The sequence below is a fragment of the Oryx dammah genome, unplaced genomic scaffold (genome assembly GCF_014754425.2).
Source record: "Oryx dammah isolate SB20612 unplaced genomic scaffold, SCBI_Odam_1.1 HiC_scaffold_10, whole genome shotgun sequence".
Taxonomy (NCBI): Eukaryota; Metazoa; Chordata; class Mammalia; order Artiodactyla; family Bovidae; genus Oryx; species Oryx dammah.
In genome coordinates, this window is record NW_024070194.1 from 22192258 (window position 1) to 22207354 (window position 15097).

Genomic DNA, 15097 nt, shown 5'->3' on the forward strand with positions numbered 1-15097 from the left:
AGGCGGGCAGGCAAGGCGGCTGCTCTGCTGGCAAGGGGCAAGGTGCCACTCTCGCAGGCAGACACCCTGGCTTAGCTCTTCCTTTGGGCTCCACTCACTGAGCAAGTGAGTTCATGCCAAAGATAATGCTTACATTTCCTCACTGCATCAACCCTGTGAGGCAGGTATGTGCCCACTTTTATATGAACAAAGAGAGGTTCCGAAAGGGGAAAGTGAAGGTTATACACTTGCCCCAGGTTATATATATACAGAGTGGTAACAGTGTCCACGGCTGTGTGACCAGGGCTGCTGACCCCCACTCTCAGATGAGCCCCACAGTACTGGTGAGGCCGCTGGGGTTCTGGGGCCCTGCTCCCCCGCCCCTCAGCTGGGCACTGTGGCTGCCTGGTGGTGGTGGAGCTGCCTCTTGCCGCCTGCCCTGGCAATGCTCCTTGCCCTGTACACTGGAGCGGGGGTGTCTGCCCTACCTTGGGCCCCGGGGCAGTGGGGGGAAGTGGGCAGGTGGGCACCCGCTGGGTTTTACATGGCGCTGGGATTCTGCGGGCGCCGGCGGCGAGGGCCAGCTAGCTTCTGCTGCATGGAGTCCGCCAGGCTGGCTGGGGAGCCCGAGACTGTGGGGAAGTGGGTGAGCCTCGGGGTGTGAGGCAGGATTTCCGCTGAGGACTCGTAGCTGTGTGAGACAGACAGAGACAGAAAAAAAGAGATGGAGAGGAAAAGACTAAGGAGGACAGAGATTTCTCTTCCAGGGAGCAGGGGGCAGAAGTGGGTCTTACTTTATCTATCTCTGCACTTTCGAACTCTGTGGAAAGAAGCCGGTGTTACTTGGAGGATAAAAAAGAAAAGATGCGCCTATACAGGAATACATTCTGCAAAAGAACAAGGATGCCCTAGATGTATACCTGTGTGTCCCAGGTGGCGCTAGTGGTAAAGAACCTGCCTGCCAATGCAGGAGACGTGGGTTCCACCTCTGGGTTGGGAAGATCCCTGGAAAAGGGAATGGCAACCCACTCCAGCATTCTTGCCTGGAGAGTCCCATGGTCAGAGGAGCCTGGTGGGCTACAGTCCACGGGGTCGCACAGAGTCGGACACAACTGAGCGACTGAGCACGCATGCAGATGTTCTGCTGTTGTGGAAACATCTCTCAGACACACCCTAGTGTGAAAAATCAGGACGCAGAATGCTCCAAGAATGCCACCACCTGCGTGACAACGTGTACACACATACGTGCTTTCAGGTGCAGAGATCTCTCTGAATGTCCAGGGACGGGGCTGGCTTCGTGGGTGGCTGGGGTATGAAGGGGTTGGTTGTCCCTCTCCTGCTATGGAATTTTGAACTACGTGAATGTGTTATCATTTAAAAAGTAAATGAATAAAAAAAGGAGAGTGCCACTAAAGGGAAAAGTAAAACCAAAGATAAGGTGGAGAATTAGGGAGAGAGATGGGCAGAAGAGAAGAGAGACTATTTGCTTTTTCACCTCAATCTAAAAACCTCCTGGGAGGTGGTGGGCAGAAAGGTGGGGCACCCATGTGGGCAAACTTTTACAGAAACCAAGCACCAAGTGGGTGAAGGCGGGCACCCTCTGTCCTGGCTGGGGAGGTCACCCCAAGTAGGCGCCAGGGCCTGAGACTGGCTGAGAGCTGAGGGTGAGCGTAGGGACTGAGCTCAGGGCTCAGGTTCCATTCCTGCCCCCAGATCTGGCCCCTGGTTCACCCCCAGCCTTGCCTCAGAATCCACAGGGCTTTGCCAGGTCAGGAGCCCTGGGCAGGCAGGTTGGGAGCCTGGGGCTCTGAGGCAGGGCAGGGAGGGCAGGGGCAGGTACGGGGGAGGGTTGAGTCACAGGCTCCCCTACAGGCAGCCAGGTGCACAGAAAGCTCTGGCAGGCACTCGAGGGACAACCTGGAGGCCAGGCAGGTGGAGCTGGTGGAAGGCCCCCGAGTGGGCAGCTTCAGCTGCAGCTGGCAGCTATTTCTGGGTCCTTGGTGGGTGGGGCTAGTGCTGCTGGGGTGTAGACACCTGTCGGAGTCACGCAGGCCTGGGGGTCAGGGTGGGGCTGATCACGGGTGTGGCAGGTGTGCGGACGGCCACAGAGAAGGGGTATGTGTGTGACTAAGACGGAGAGAAAGCAGCCGGCTCTGGGTTACAGCCACAGCGGCAACTGGACACAGACTGACGCTGGAGTTCTAACCGAGCATTTCCATCACACTAGAGTCCCCTGTATCACTCACGTGTGGACACTGAGGCCAGGGGCGGGGAAAGAGCTGCCTGAAGTCATATGGTGGCAGGGTCGAGATGGGAACCCAGGGCTCCCGACAGTGCGGCGGCCTGCAGCGGGGAGTCTACACCAGCCAGTCCCCTTTCATGACTCAGCTGGCATCTGGTGTGGAGGCTGCCTCGACAGCCCCAAGGCCATTCCCACCCCTGGCTATTGGCCCACAGAAGGGTTCTGCGGGTGCCCACGGGCACCCACGTGCTGATGCAAAGGGCAAGGCTGGTGGCGTGAAGAGTTTTCCCCCGGAGGCATGTACCCACAGCCCCCATAGGCTCCGCCAACTGCCTGCAGTGCTAGGCAGACCCCTGCTCCGTGGGCCTCTTACCTGAACATTTCGGTCACCTCTCCCTTGGCCAGTGCCACCAGGACAGGAAAGCCGATACATGCAGGGACCAGGTACAGGAGGGCAGGCTGTGAGAGGACAAAGGCTGGTGAGGCAATGCTGGGCAGGGCACCTGCTCAGGGCTGGGCCCATCACCCCAACTCTCTTCTGGGTGTGACTGAGGGACAGGTTCACGAAGCGAGTCAGTGGCTGTGCCTGCACTGGGGTTCCTGACTTCCCTGGGAGAAGCAGCAAGAAGCCCAAAGAAACTCAAGTACGCAGGGCTTTCAGAGTGCCCTGGAGTCTGGCTGGCAGCATCCCCACTGCCCAGGACACCAGGTTCCTGGTGAGGTGGTCCTACTCCCAGAGACCCTGACTGCCTAGATCTGGGGTTGGAAGTCTGCACTTTTAACGACACTCTAGGAGATGCTGTTATAATGACAACGATGATGACAGAGCTGCTGTGGATGGAGCACCTGCTGTGTCCTGGGATCAGGGTCATCCAGCTGGTCAGGGCCCAGAGCCTGTGAGCAGACTCCTGGTGAAGCTGGGTTTGGAGGACAGGACAATTACACTGGCTGGCACTGTTCCCGGAGAACCTACTCTGTGCCCTCAACACAGGCACTGGCGAGTACTTCAGCCCACCTCCAGAGCCCCATGACCCTCCTCCTTGTGCACAAATGGAAGGCTCATGCTTTGGGAGTGGGGAGTGGGCAGCTCAGGCCTTGGAGAGCCTAAGTGGTAAACTGGGGGTTGAACTCGGGTACCCCAGACTCCAGGCCATTCTCTGCTCAGTGTCTGAGAGCTGGACTTCACGCTACTGCCCAGCCCTCCACGGCCCCTGCTGCTCCCAGTGCCTGGCGTCCTCAGGAGATGAGACCTGTTTCCCTCTCCAGCCTCACCCGCCCTGCCCTGCCCTGGCCACGTGGGTCTCGTTTCGGTCCTCTTTGTCACCTGCAGCCACAGGATCACGGCATGTGCTGTTTCTAGGACGTTCTTCCCGTCTGTGCCTACTTTCCTTCTCCTTCAGACTCTAGCTCAGCAGTCACTTCTGTGGCCCGCATTGAGTCAGGCCCTCTTGCTGCACTCTCAGGGCCCCCTGCAATTCTTCACGGCATCCTCCAGCAACTTGGAATGAAACATCCCTGGGCCGTTACAGGCTGGAGATTCTCCCCTGTTAGGCTGTTAACTCTGTGAGGGCGGGCTCCACAGCTGTCTTGTTCACTGCTGTCTTCCCAGTACTCGGAAGAGGGCCTGGTGAATACTAAGCCAATGGCTCCCTCACAAAATTCAGAGGGTGTCCTGGAGATGACTTGGGTGAGGGTGAAGGAGACATCATTCCTAAAGCCAAGCCTCATTCCTAAAGCCAAGCCAGCCCTGGCTAGAGGACAGGGCTCCACAGTCCCCGGAGGCTGACCATCAGACCATTTTCAGACTCTTGCCATGGATGGGCTGTGAACTACCCCACTTCACACAGATTATCCTTGAACCTAATTACACCCTGAGCATTTGGATCTGAGCTTTACAGATGATGCTACTGAGGTTCAGACAGAGGGAAATGACCTGCCTGCAGTCACACAGGGTGTGTAAGTGGCTGAGGTGGGATTTAAACTCAGGCAGCTGAGCTTCTTCCCCCGCATCAAGTCTTTGCTATGAGATCGGCTTTGGGCCAGAACGACAGAAATCACGACAAAAGCCTGCATCAGGACAAAAGAGGGGCTGCCAAAGCAGTACTCAGGGAAAAATCTATAACTCTAAGTGCATTTATGAGAAAGACTAGAAATAAACAATGCAAGTTTTTAAATCAGGAATCCCCAAAGGAGGAGGAAAAGAATGAAGGCAAAGCAAAAATTAATGAAATAAAACAAATACAAACTTAATGAAATTTAATTTCTGAAAAGTAGAACACTTAAGAGATGATGAAATTGAGGATCAGAGGAGGAGAAAGGGTCTGCCCTAAATCACACAGTTGGTCAGGATCCAGACACGGATTCCCTGTCACCAAGTCCAGTGTCTTTTCTTCATCAAGGCCAGGCTGGGCAAAATAGAGGGCTTCCTGGGAGGAAGAGGGGTAGATGTTTGGCCCCACCAAGGTCTGCCTCACCTAAGAGCCAACAGCAATTGAGGTGCTCCTTTGGGAAGAAGTGTTTGCTTAGTATCAGAGGGATACAAACCTAGTCTTTTCTTTCCTCTCAAGGCACCAGGGAACCTCTCCAAAGAAAGTCAGTGCTAAGGAGAGGATGGGATGTACAGCTTGGGGCAGTGAGCTGGGAGTCAGGACTCCCGGGTCTCCATCGGGCCTCGGCTTCGCTCTGTGACCACAGATAGGCTGTTCTCCTGTCTGGGCTTCCCTCTCCGTCTGTACAGTGAGGGCACCTGATCATCATTAAGGACCTTTCTTGGAGGTTGCTAGTCCTGGCTTGGAGTACATTTTTGATAGAGGTTAAAATACACATAGGCAGAGGTGACCCCCTCCCTAGGGAACTGCTGGCATAGGGACGTCTTGGTGAGGGAGGAGGAGCTCAAAGAACAGGTTCCCCTTGTGTCCAGATCCCACCTCAAAGAAGATTTTCAGGGAGATACCGATGTGGATGATTAGGGAGAATAGGTGGGCTGCTGCTAGGCAGTAGGGTTGGCTTGTGGTCAGGAGTCTAGGGCTCCAGCCAAGGCCCAGCCTGACTTGCTGTGTCACATAGGGAAGGCTCCTTTTCTCTCATGTAGAGGACCACCTCTCCCACTTCTGCCCCCAGCCTGTGTGAGAGCTCCCAATGGAGCCTTCTTTGAGTCTAAGGCAGAAGGCAAGCCTGCCATCTGGTGGCCACCTAGGGGATAGCTCTGGGCTTGGAATCTGCTGGGGCTGACAGCTGGAGAAGACACCTCCCAGGAGGAGGCCCAAGTACTCCTTCCTTGCCAAGTGCATGCCCCTCGCAGCTTGCACAGCTCCTGAGGTCATCCGGAGCAGATGTGAGTGAGAAGGGCTTCCTCACTGGTTCTTGGTTTCCCTACTGATGAGGACCTTGAACTTTCTGTATAGTGTTAGTATCGATTTCACAGTGTCTGTAAGGACTCAATGAGTTAATGAGCGAAAGGGTTTAAGCACAGTACCTGGCAAACTAACAGACTAACTGGGTCAGCAGCTTTTGTGATTAACTCAAAGGTGGCTTCTCTGTGGCCGGTGCCCAGGGAAGGGAGAAAGGGAGGAGGAGGGGGGAGGATGGAGGGAGCACAGCAATACCAATTGGGTCAGACGTAGATCTGAGCACTTGACTTACATTAACTCATTTCACCCTCAAACAACCCCAAGGTGGCTACTATTATTTATCCTCATTTTCTGTTTTCATGAATCAATGAGGAATCCTAAGTGTAACTTCAGACAGTAGAGCCTGGATTCCCACCAGGGCTCTTAGATTCCACTCCACACGGACTTTCCCATGGCTGGGGGTTCATAATCTGGGCTTGGTCTTCATGTGACACAGGTTTGAATCCTGGCTCCCATCACACTTTCCACAGAGCACCTAACTGCAGCTCCTCATCTGTTCACAGAACCCTCAGGAAGCACACCGAGCAGAGCCTGGCACAAAGGAAGTGCTCTGATTTCCAGCAGAGAGCAGCCTTGTCTGCCGGCTTTCCCCTCCCTGACTCCTCTCCAGGCCACAGTGACAGCTCCCAGCCTGGTCCACTTGGCAGCTCAGCACCCATCTAGGAGAAGGCAGAGCCTGGCTGGCTTGGGGAGTGATGGGAGGGAGATCCTGACATCCTATCACTTGCCTGGAGGGCAGGCAATGGGCTGAGACCGCAACAAACACCCACCCGATTCCGTTCTTCTGTCTGCCACCACTACCGAGGCTGAGAAGCCACAGCTGGGGCCATGCAACATTGATCTGGCCCAGATGTGGGCAAAAATCTGCTGAGAGGGCTCTGAGAAAGGTTTTGCCTTCCTTGAAGGTCACAGGCTTGGCTGTCAGCCTTTCTCCTCCCCCTCCTCACCACTAGCGTGCATGTGCTACATGAAGCCGGGCTGTCATCTTGCATCAGCTATGGGTGAAAGCCCAAGAGAATCACAGACACGGCTGCTCTGCACCACTGGGTTGCCTGCACGTGTGACACGGGAGTCCTGGTCACCTGCAGTGAAAGCATGCCCTGTACACTGAGGACAGTCATGCTCACCTGGGCGTGCTTGAAGATGTGCATGATGAAAATGGTGAGGCCCAGGCCGAAGATGTAGGCTGCAAAGCTGGTGTAGAAGTAGGTGTGGGTGTTCTTCTTCAAGCTTCAGCAACAGCATGGGGAGAGAGAGAGGAGGAAGGTGAGACACAAGCACTGCAGAGCCGCATGCCCTCTTAGGAGAGGAGCTGGGGAGACCCTGGGAGCTGTGTGGGGCTGAGGTTATGGGCTGGGGGGTGTGGATATGGGCGTGCACTCTGGTTCTGCCCCATCTAAGCGTCTCTGGACCAATCACTTTCCTTCTCTCAGCCTCAGCTTAATCATCTGCAAAACAGGAATGCCACACGCCATCTCCCTGATGGTTGCTGAATATCAAATGCTATAACCAAGAACAGTGGCTATAAAGCTCAGGTCAACATAAAAATCACCCACACAGCATGTTAAAAAATAAAGAGCTGTGTGGGAGTTCTGTGGCGGCCTAGTGGTTAGGATTCCAGGCTTTCAACGCCATGGCCTGGGTTCAACCCCTGGTCAAGGAACTGAGATCTCACAAGCTGAGCAGCGTGGTCCAAAAAAATACCACAAAAAAACAAAAAACCCCCCAAAACAGAACAGAGTGCTAGGCCTAGTTCCCAGGAAGTCTAATCTAATAGGTATGGGGATCTGCATTTTGGTATTTGTGTGTATGTGTGTGCTTTATATTTTATAACTTTATTTTTGGCTTTTTAAAAATGTGTAGTTGATTTATAATATCATGTTAGTTTCAGGTGTATAACACTGTGATTCAGATATACATATATTCTTCAGATTCTCTTATAAGTGATTACAAAGTATTAAGTACAGTTCCTTGTGCTAAAGAGTAGATCCTTGCTGGTTTGGGGCTCATGTTTTGAGGAACACAGATACAGAAACTGTAAAGCTAAGTTCTTACTTTTAAGTGCAGTGGAGCTAATAGTTCAGTAACCCATCATGGATACTAAAAAGATGCTGATTACAAGGATAAAATGCCAGTGGCTTCCTGGGCAATTCACCTAAGATCAGCTTCAGAAGAACTGACCCACAAGCATCCTGGCATTGCCATCACTTGATGCCCTTTCACAACGCCAGCTCAGGACCTTTGTGTGTGTCTAGCAACATCTGTGGAATGAAGGGGGACCGACTCCTTGCCCTTTGCCCTGGCGGCTTCTGAGCTGGAAGCCACAGTCCACTGAGAACAGTCCTGCTGTGCAGCCTGGAGTACAAGAGACTCCCTTTGGGAACGGTGCACAGATTCTGGAACAAGCTCCCAAGGACCTGCAGGACAAGGATTCTTCCTTGGAGGGTGCTGCCAGCTGAACCTGGTTCTCTAGCAAATGGCCTGGAGACTCCTATAGGTTTTTCTTTGTATCACCTCTGAAAACCTAGCAGTAGAGCAGCCAGCCTGTGTTTCTACTTAGAGACCGGCCAGGTCTCTTCTAAAGGCTCCACAGTGGCCCTACCCAAACAACCCAGAGCGATGTGAACAGGGGGAAAGTTCAGTTCTGCATGAAGCCTGGATTTCCATGATGCTGGCAATGGGCTTCTCACTATCACTTTCAACATTATTACTGTTTTTGCAACTCCTGGACTTAAGGAGATTAAGAAATAGTCCATAAACCAGCTCAAAATTAAGCATATATACACAGAAAGCCCTCCTCTAGGAAGACAGCGCCACCTGCTGGGGGCAGGCTCAGCTTTGCCCAGGTGCCTTCACCACCTGAAAAGGTGCAACTTTTTCTGAGTTTCAAGTGGTGGCTCAGCTTGGCCCCCTTCCCTCTCCCTTGTGCTCACTTTCTACAAGGGACTGAAGAATGTCTGAGTAAGGAGAGGGTGGGTAGCAGCGAGAGCGGCTGGGATACGCTGACCTGACTGACCCGTGGCTGATAAGCCGGTGGCAATGAGGACTGCACCTGCTGCTGGAGTCCCGGGAAGCCACCGAGGCCAGCCGGTCCCAGCACTCCCTCCACACTGGCCCTGTCAGCTCCAGGCAGGAGCGACCACCAACTTCAGCATGAGACCCTTGCCTGGAAAGGCTAGTCTCCTTGCCAAGACCACTCAGTGAGAAAGCACTATGGGTGCCACCAGGACCTTCTGGGATTCCATCTCAGCCTATGAGTCACACCTTCCCCACCCTCTCCAGGCTCTCTGGGCACTTAGAACCTCAGAATGTACAATGCAGATAAAATCAGAATTGTTCTGGCTGCTGTTGGGTGGAGGGTCTGTGACCTGAGTTACCCTCTTTGGGCTCCTCCAAACTGAGGAACCCCAGAGAACCTCCTGCCTCGGTTGGGGAGGGCCTCACTTGAGGAACCTGAGGACTAGGGTTTCTAAGTGGCTTACCTGATGTCGAAACGCAGCAGCAAGGCAATGAAGATTCCTGTGGGGAGAAAACCAGGGTTAGATGGAGATAGGGAAGAAGCATACAACTGACAACTGGGTCCCCAGCCTGCTGTTCTCAGCCACAGAGCAATAATCGGGGACACGGTGTGGCTGAGACTGCCAACTCCCAGCAGAAATCCTGTTTCTCTACCTTCAGTCCACCTGGAACAATGGGGGACCCTCACTGGAAGAGGACTAAGTGGCAGAACTGTTCCAGGTAGACTGCTCTGACCTGGGACCACACTGACTGGCACCCCACAGCACCATCTGCTGTACCACCCTGGGCGCAACCAAACATTTACAGGATGCCTAAGCACTAGGTGCTGTAGGCAGTACAGTGGGGAACAAAACCTGGGGGTGGGGCACGCTGATCAAATATTAACAAAGACCAGTGTGAGACTGTAACTATGAAAGGGTGCTGCTGTGTCATGGGAAGGTCTACCATGGGATGAGACCCAGGCTGGGGGTGGTGGCTGGGGAGGAAAGAGGGCTTTTTTGAGGAAGTGACACTTGCCAGGGAGAGGGAAGAGCATGTGCAAAGGTCTTGAGGAAACAGAGCTCAGGAGGTGTGGCAGGACAGGCTGCAGCCCAGAGCAGGAGATGCTGGGGGCTGGATCTGCAAGGCAGGGCCCCGTGGGGGAGAGGAGTTGGGTCTTTATTCTAGGAGTAAGAGGACACTTCTGGAAGCGTTCTAAGTGGGAGAATAACATAAAAGATTTTGAAAAAGACCCCTGTGGCAGTTGTTTGGTTGGTGGGAGAGCACAGAAGCAGACATTAGGAGGCTCTGCAGGAGCTCAGGAGGGGACAGTGAACTCTGTCCACCCACTGCACTCCTATTTGCATTTTGAAATCTGGCCTAGTCATCCCCAGAAACCTGAGTCCCTGAGACACAGCCACCCAGTCCAGCCTCTGTATGTTGCACACACACGGCCATCCCTGTGTCTCTCCCTGACTTGTCTTTGGGCTCAGACACAGCAGGGCTGAACCTCATTTGGTTGAGAGCAAGCTCTTAGGAACCAAACATTCTATGCTGATGAGAAGCACTGACTGGCAACACGTGATTCATTTCAAAGAAGAAAATGATTTAGTCCCCAGCGAAGACTACAGCTGGGAGCTGGTGGGTGGTGAGAACAGACAAATGCTGCCTTTCTGGAAACAAAACTAGGAATTTGGTGGCCCCTGGCAGCTGAATTCTACAACTACTCTTCAACTAATCCACGAGTCAGAGCTCCCAAGAGCTTCCTCTACTCATAATACTGCATTTGATCCTTAAAATAACACCCCCAAACCTATTCTTCCTTCAAGATTATCCCTGAGGCTCTGAGAGGATGCAATAACTCACACCAACTGTGACTGTTGGAAGACTTCCGATACATACAGGGATTTGTGGATATGCAGAGATGTCCTGTGCAGGCCTGGAGCCCAGAACCACCCAACAAGGACACTTGGGGAAGTCTGCAGGTGCCTGGGACAGACCATGCTCTGCAGGGCCAACCAAATGCATTTCTTCATCCCTGATGGGGCTTCTTCCCTGCCTCCCAGCACCACAAGCTATGGGAACACCTGGATTCAAGACCACGACCTCTTAGGCAAGTCTCTCTTAACCTCAGTTTCTTCAGCAGCAAAAGGGAAATACTCTCTACCTCATCGGGCTGCTAAAGGTAGCAAAGATAATATATGAAAAAACACTGAGCATACTGCCTGGCAAACAACAGGTGCTTGACAAATGATGGCTCCGGGATTATGATCTTACTATTGTTGTTACTGTCATAAAAGCAGTTTTGACAATGTCACCTTTCTTTGCAGTCAGACAGACCTGGTTTGTGGAGAAGGCAATGGCACCCCACTCCAGTACTCTTGCCTGGAAAATCCCATGGACAGGGGAGCCTGGTGGGCTGCAGTCCATGGGGTGGCTAAGAGTCAGACACGACTGAGCAACTTCACTTTCACTTTTCACTTTCATGCATTGGAGAAGGAAATGGCAACCCACTCCAGTGTTCTTGCCTGGAGAATCCCAGGGACAGGGGAGCCTGGTGGGCCGCCGTCTATGGGGTCGCACAGAGTCGGACACGACTGAAGCAACTTAGCACAGCAGCAGCAGCAGACCTGGTCTGAGTCCTGGCCCTCTTGCTGGCTAGTGTGTGAATTTATGTTAAGTCCCTTCACTTCTGAGCCTCAGGTTGCTCACTGCTCACTGCTACGAGAGAGAAAGCCTCTGCTTCACCACCACACGTACCACAAAAGCAAAGTGTCACACAGAAGTGCCTGTACACTCCTGCTCACTAGCAGGATGGCTATTACTTCCTACACTGGAAAACAAACTGGCTTTTAATTTGTTCCAAGCTTTCATCTTTTAAGCAAACACCAAGAGTGCTTCTAACCCTCTGACTCCGAGCCTCTGTGACTAGGGAGTAGTAAGAAAGCCCTTTGGGTGTGCAGCACCCCTGTCACCGGGCCTAGATCTTGCAGGCACACGGCATCTAAGTCTCAGCCATTTCAGCTGTCCTGAGAGAGGCAGCTCAACTTTGCCCAGAGTTTCTTGACTGGCAGTTTGGGCTGCAGGCCCGCAGGATGTGTGCCCATGCTCGGGCCCACACACAGGCGCACCTGTGCCCATATCCACAGGCGTGCTGACTAGCCCCCACACACATACAGTGGACTCAGAGGCCAGGCTGTGTGGTCAGGCAGGTGCAGGCCACTGGTCCCTCTGCTAAAACTGTGGACACAGGAGCACAGCTATGCGCCCCGTGTCCACGCACAGGGCGTGCTCTCCCTGGTGTCCTCCTCGCACTGGGGGGAGGGGGGCCAAGGAGACTGCGGCAGTTCTAGCACACCTGTGTCGCCTGTAAATGCTGGGAAGGGTGTGTGTACGTGCAGTGTGAGGGGGTCAGTTTCCTTTAAGACTGCCATTGAATGTGCTTATATTTCAATCTGTCATATACATTTACTTCTACGGCTCTCGAGTAATGTCTGTTCACCCAGCCAAGCTCCATGAGGGCAGTCTTGCTCACCACCATCCCTCCGAGGTCCAGCCCACATTGGTGCTCCGTGTGTGCTGAGGTGGACCCCCTTCACCAAACCCTGGGCAGGTGGTGATGGGGGAATCGTACAGCCTAACCCCTCCTTCTTCCCTCTCCTGGTGAGTAAGGCTGTGTTTCACAGGACGACTCCTTCTCCATGGAATCCCTCTCCACCCCCTGCACTTTGGCCCCTGCCCTGGCCCCATCACCTGGAATGACGATGTCTCCGAGTCCCAGCATGGCAAAGTTGTCCGCTTCCAGGCCCTTCTCCAGCAGGTCCTGGGGAAACACCACTGGAGGGGGAGGCAGGGATGTGAGGAGTTGGTGAGAGCCCAGCTCATGCACTCCTAGCCTCCACCTCTGGTGTATGGAACTTACACACTTGCATTGCTGGGTGGGAGGATGGGAATGGGGAGTCAAGAGGATGGTGACGGACTGAAGGGCAGTGTGTCCATCTGGAATCACAGCTGGTTAGAGCAGGAAGAATCTAGAATTATCTAGGCTAAAGGTTTAATGCCTTTACTGAGCTGTAACTCACGTCATACAACTTCAATGCCTTTTAATAGCCAGAACTCTTTGATTAAATGGGACTGACCCCAAAGCCTAGCATATAAAAGATGAAAGAGCCCACACGGTGCTGGCATCTAACAGGCTTTCCATCTCACCACAGGAGATGTGGACAGACCCTTGTTCTGAAGAAGGAAGAGCTTGGGCTACAGGCTTTCTGTATCTGTTGATGATGAGGAGCCTACCTACCTACAAATCCCTTGCGTATAGCCCCTTACTCAGAAATCCTGCTGGCCAACTTGTTTGGATAAATACAGATTGAGGAAAATGCTTCCCTGTATGTCCAGCTATGGCAAGGGACAGCTGTAACTGGATTTCATCCAGACAGCCCTTGGGGCAGAAGTTCACCAGTTATATGTGGGCTTCACGGTCAGACTGTGTGGGTCTGAATTCTGGCTCTGCTGTGTGACTGTGCACAGTTTACTCAACTACTCTGGGCCTTAATTGTCTCACCTGTAAAATGGGTATAACCACCAAACTGACCCCATAGTGTTATGGTGAAGATTAGGTTATTTGAACACACCGTTAACTAACTGTTACGTCTTTACTAACCGAGTCCTGCTTCTGTGTAAGGCTGCCCTCCCAGGTGATGAATCAAGCATGGTATAAGGCTAAGACAGTCAAGACAATCTGGTCTCCGAATTCCTGACTTCCCTTCAGCTAGGGGTGGTCATGTGACCCAGCTCTGGCCAATGGCATATAAACAGAGGTAAGATGGGTGGGTTCTGGGCCAATATTGTGCTTCCCTAATGAATTGTACAGAGGTCCTTCCCTGTCCACTTTTTCCTGCCTTGAATACACAGTCATAGTGATTTACAGCTCTCCTTGTCTGACCCTCCTAAATCTGCTGTCATTCAATCCTGAGTGACAGATCTGGAAACCAGGGCCCACAGAGGTGAAGTCTCCCCACTCAGGCCACAGAGCCAGTACATATCAGATCTGGGATTCAAATCCAGGCTTTCTGACTTCACTAACTAGCCACTTAACCACTCTGCTAGACTACTCCTAGCAGTAGAGGGCAACAAGCTTTCTCCCTAAGACAAAATCCCCAATTCCAAACACCAGAAACCAGAGGAGACTGTCATTTCCCTGTCCAGAGTCTTCCAATGGCTCATTCACTGCCCACTGGGCAGCAGCTGGGCTCCCTGACATGCCATCCTTGGCTTCCTCAAATCTGGCCTCTTTTTTGCTGCTCCCCTAAAGTCATCATGCTCCCTCTCAGATTCTCTGCTCCCTCCATGCATTCTTCTGCTTGCAGCCCTGGCCTGAAGCTCTTCTCTCTTTCAAATGCCCTTCATGCTTGCTAAATGCATATTCATTCTTTGGGACCCAGGAAAGCTTTCCTGACCCATTGGCTGGGTTCATCCATCACAGCATGTGAAGCATAGTTGCTCTTCTGGCTTGGCCAGCATCTATTCTCTTGGTCTGCATGACTGCCCTCACCTCCAACCCTTGGGAGGCTGCCAACTCAAAATGCTGCCCCCAAGCACTGGAGAAGGCGGTGACCCTGTCCTCTGTACCACCCCCAATGGGAGAGCCTAGTTCCTGGGCCCGGAGAGGCCCCATGGGTTCATCCAAGCCAAAGCTGGGAGGAACTTTCCTCTGGGGTCACTGAGCCGCGACCCTGTGCAGCATCTAGGAGCAGCCATGTGACTGTGAGCCTCTCTCCGGCTCACGGAGAGAACCCACATGCAGCTGTGGAGTCAGACCACGAGGAGCGCAGCTGTTGCTCGGCTCCCGGGGCTGGCTCCACCCTGACTGCCCGACAGGATCCCGCTTCCTCCTTCCACCATGTCTGATGGATTCCATCCTCCTCTTTGGCTCTTGCGATGCCAGGGAGTGATTCTTGATTAGTCTAAGGCTTAAACCCCAAGCTCATCATGCTTTTTCTCATCCCCCTCTGATGAGGAACAATGAACCTGGGCCTGTGACCTGATTCTGGCCTGTGAAATATGAGAGAGGCTGCAGGGAGATTCAGGGAAAAACATCCCTCTCTGATGAAAGGGAGACGTAAAGTTCCCCTTTTTTGCCCCTGAACATGCTGAGAATGGTGGGGTGGAGGGCTGAGGTGACCCTGGCTCTTGGCGATGCCACTGATGATCATAAACCCGGCTCTAGATGCCCCGCCGTCGGGCTTGCTGCCGTGTGAAATGACATTTCCACGTTACAGAGGTCTGTAGGTGAGGTTTCTAATATTTATAACCATGGATACACTGAAGAAAACAGCCAGGGAAGTGTGAGAGGAGTGGAGCAGACACCTGCTGGTTATGTGTTACAGCGATCCAGGGAGGGGGCTCCAGGTCTTGACGTGGGGGTGTCCTCCTCTGGAGGCCCCTGCCTGCCCTGCCACAGGCTGTT

At 53.1% G+C, this 15097-nt stretch overlaps 1 protein-coding gene across 3 annotated transcripts in view; it reads right to left on the minus strand.

Annotated features, from left to right (window-relative positions):
* Positions 1-15097, minus strand: part of HM13 (histocompatibility minor 13) — a 49006-nt gene that overhangs the window by 10816 nt on the left and 23093 nt on the right. Inside the window, exons 8-12 of one of the 3 annotated variants that reach the window (XM_040247609.1) lie at positions 12382-12465; positions 9114-9150; positions 6759-6861; positions 2595-2680; positions 524-670 (exon numbers count right to left, since the gene is read on the minus strand). In XM_040247609.1, the coding sequence (XP_040103543.1) occupies positions 524-670; positions 2595-2680; positions 6759-6861; positions 9114-9150; positions 12382-12465 (457 nt within the window). Of the gene's footprint in view, positions 1-467; positions 671-2594; positions 2681-6758; positions 6862-9113; positions 9151-12381; positions 12466-15097 lie in introns of all 3 variants that reach the window. The other 2 variants (XM_040247607.1, XM_040247608.1) reach the window with 2 other exon arrangements.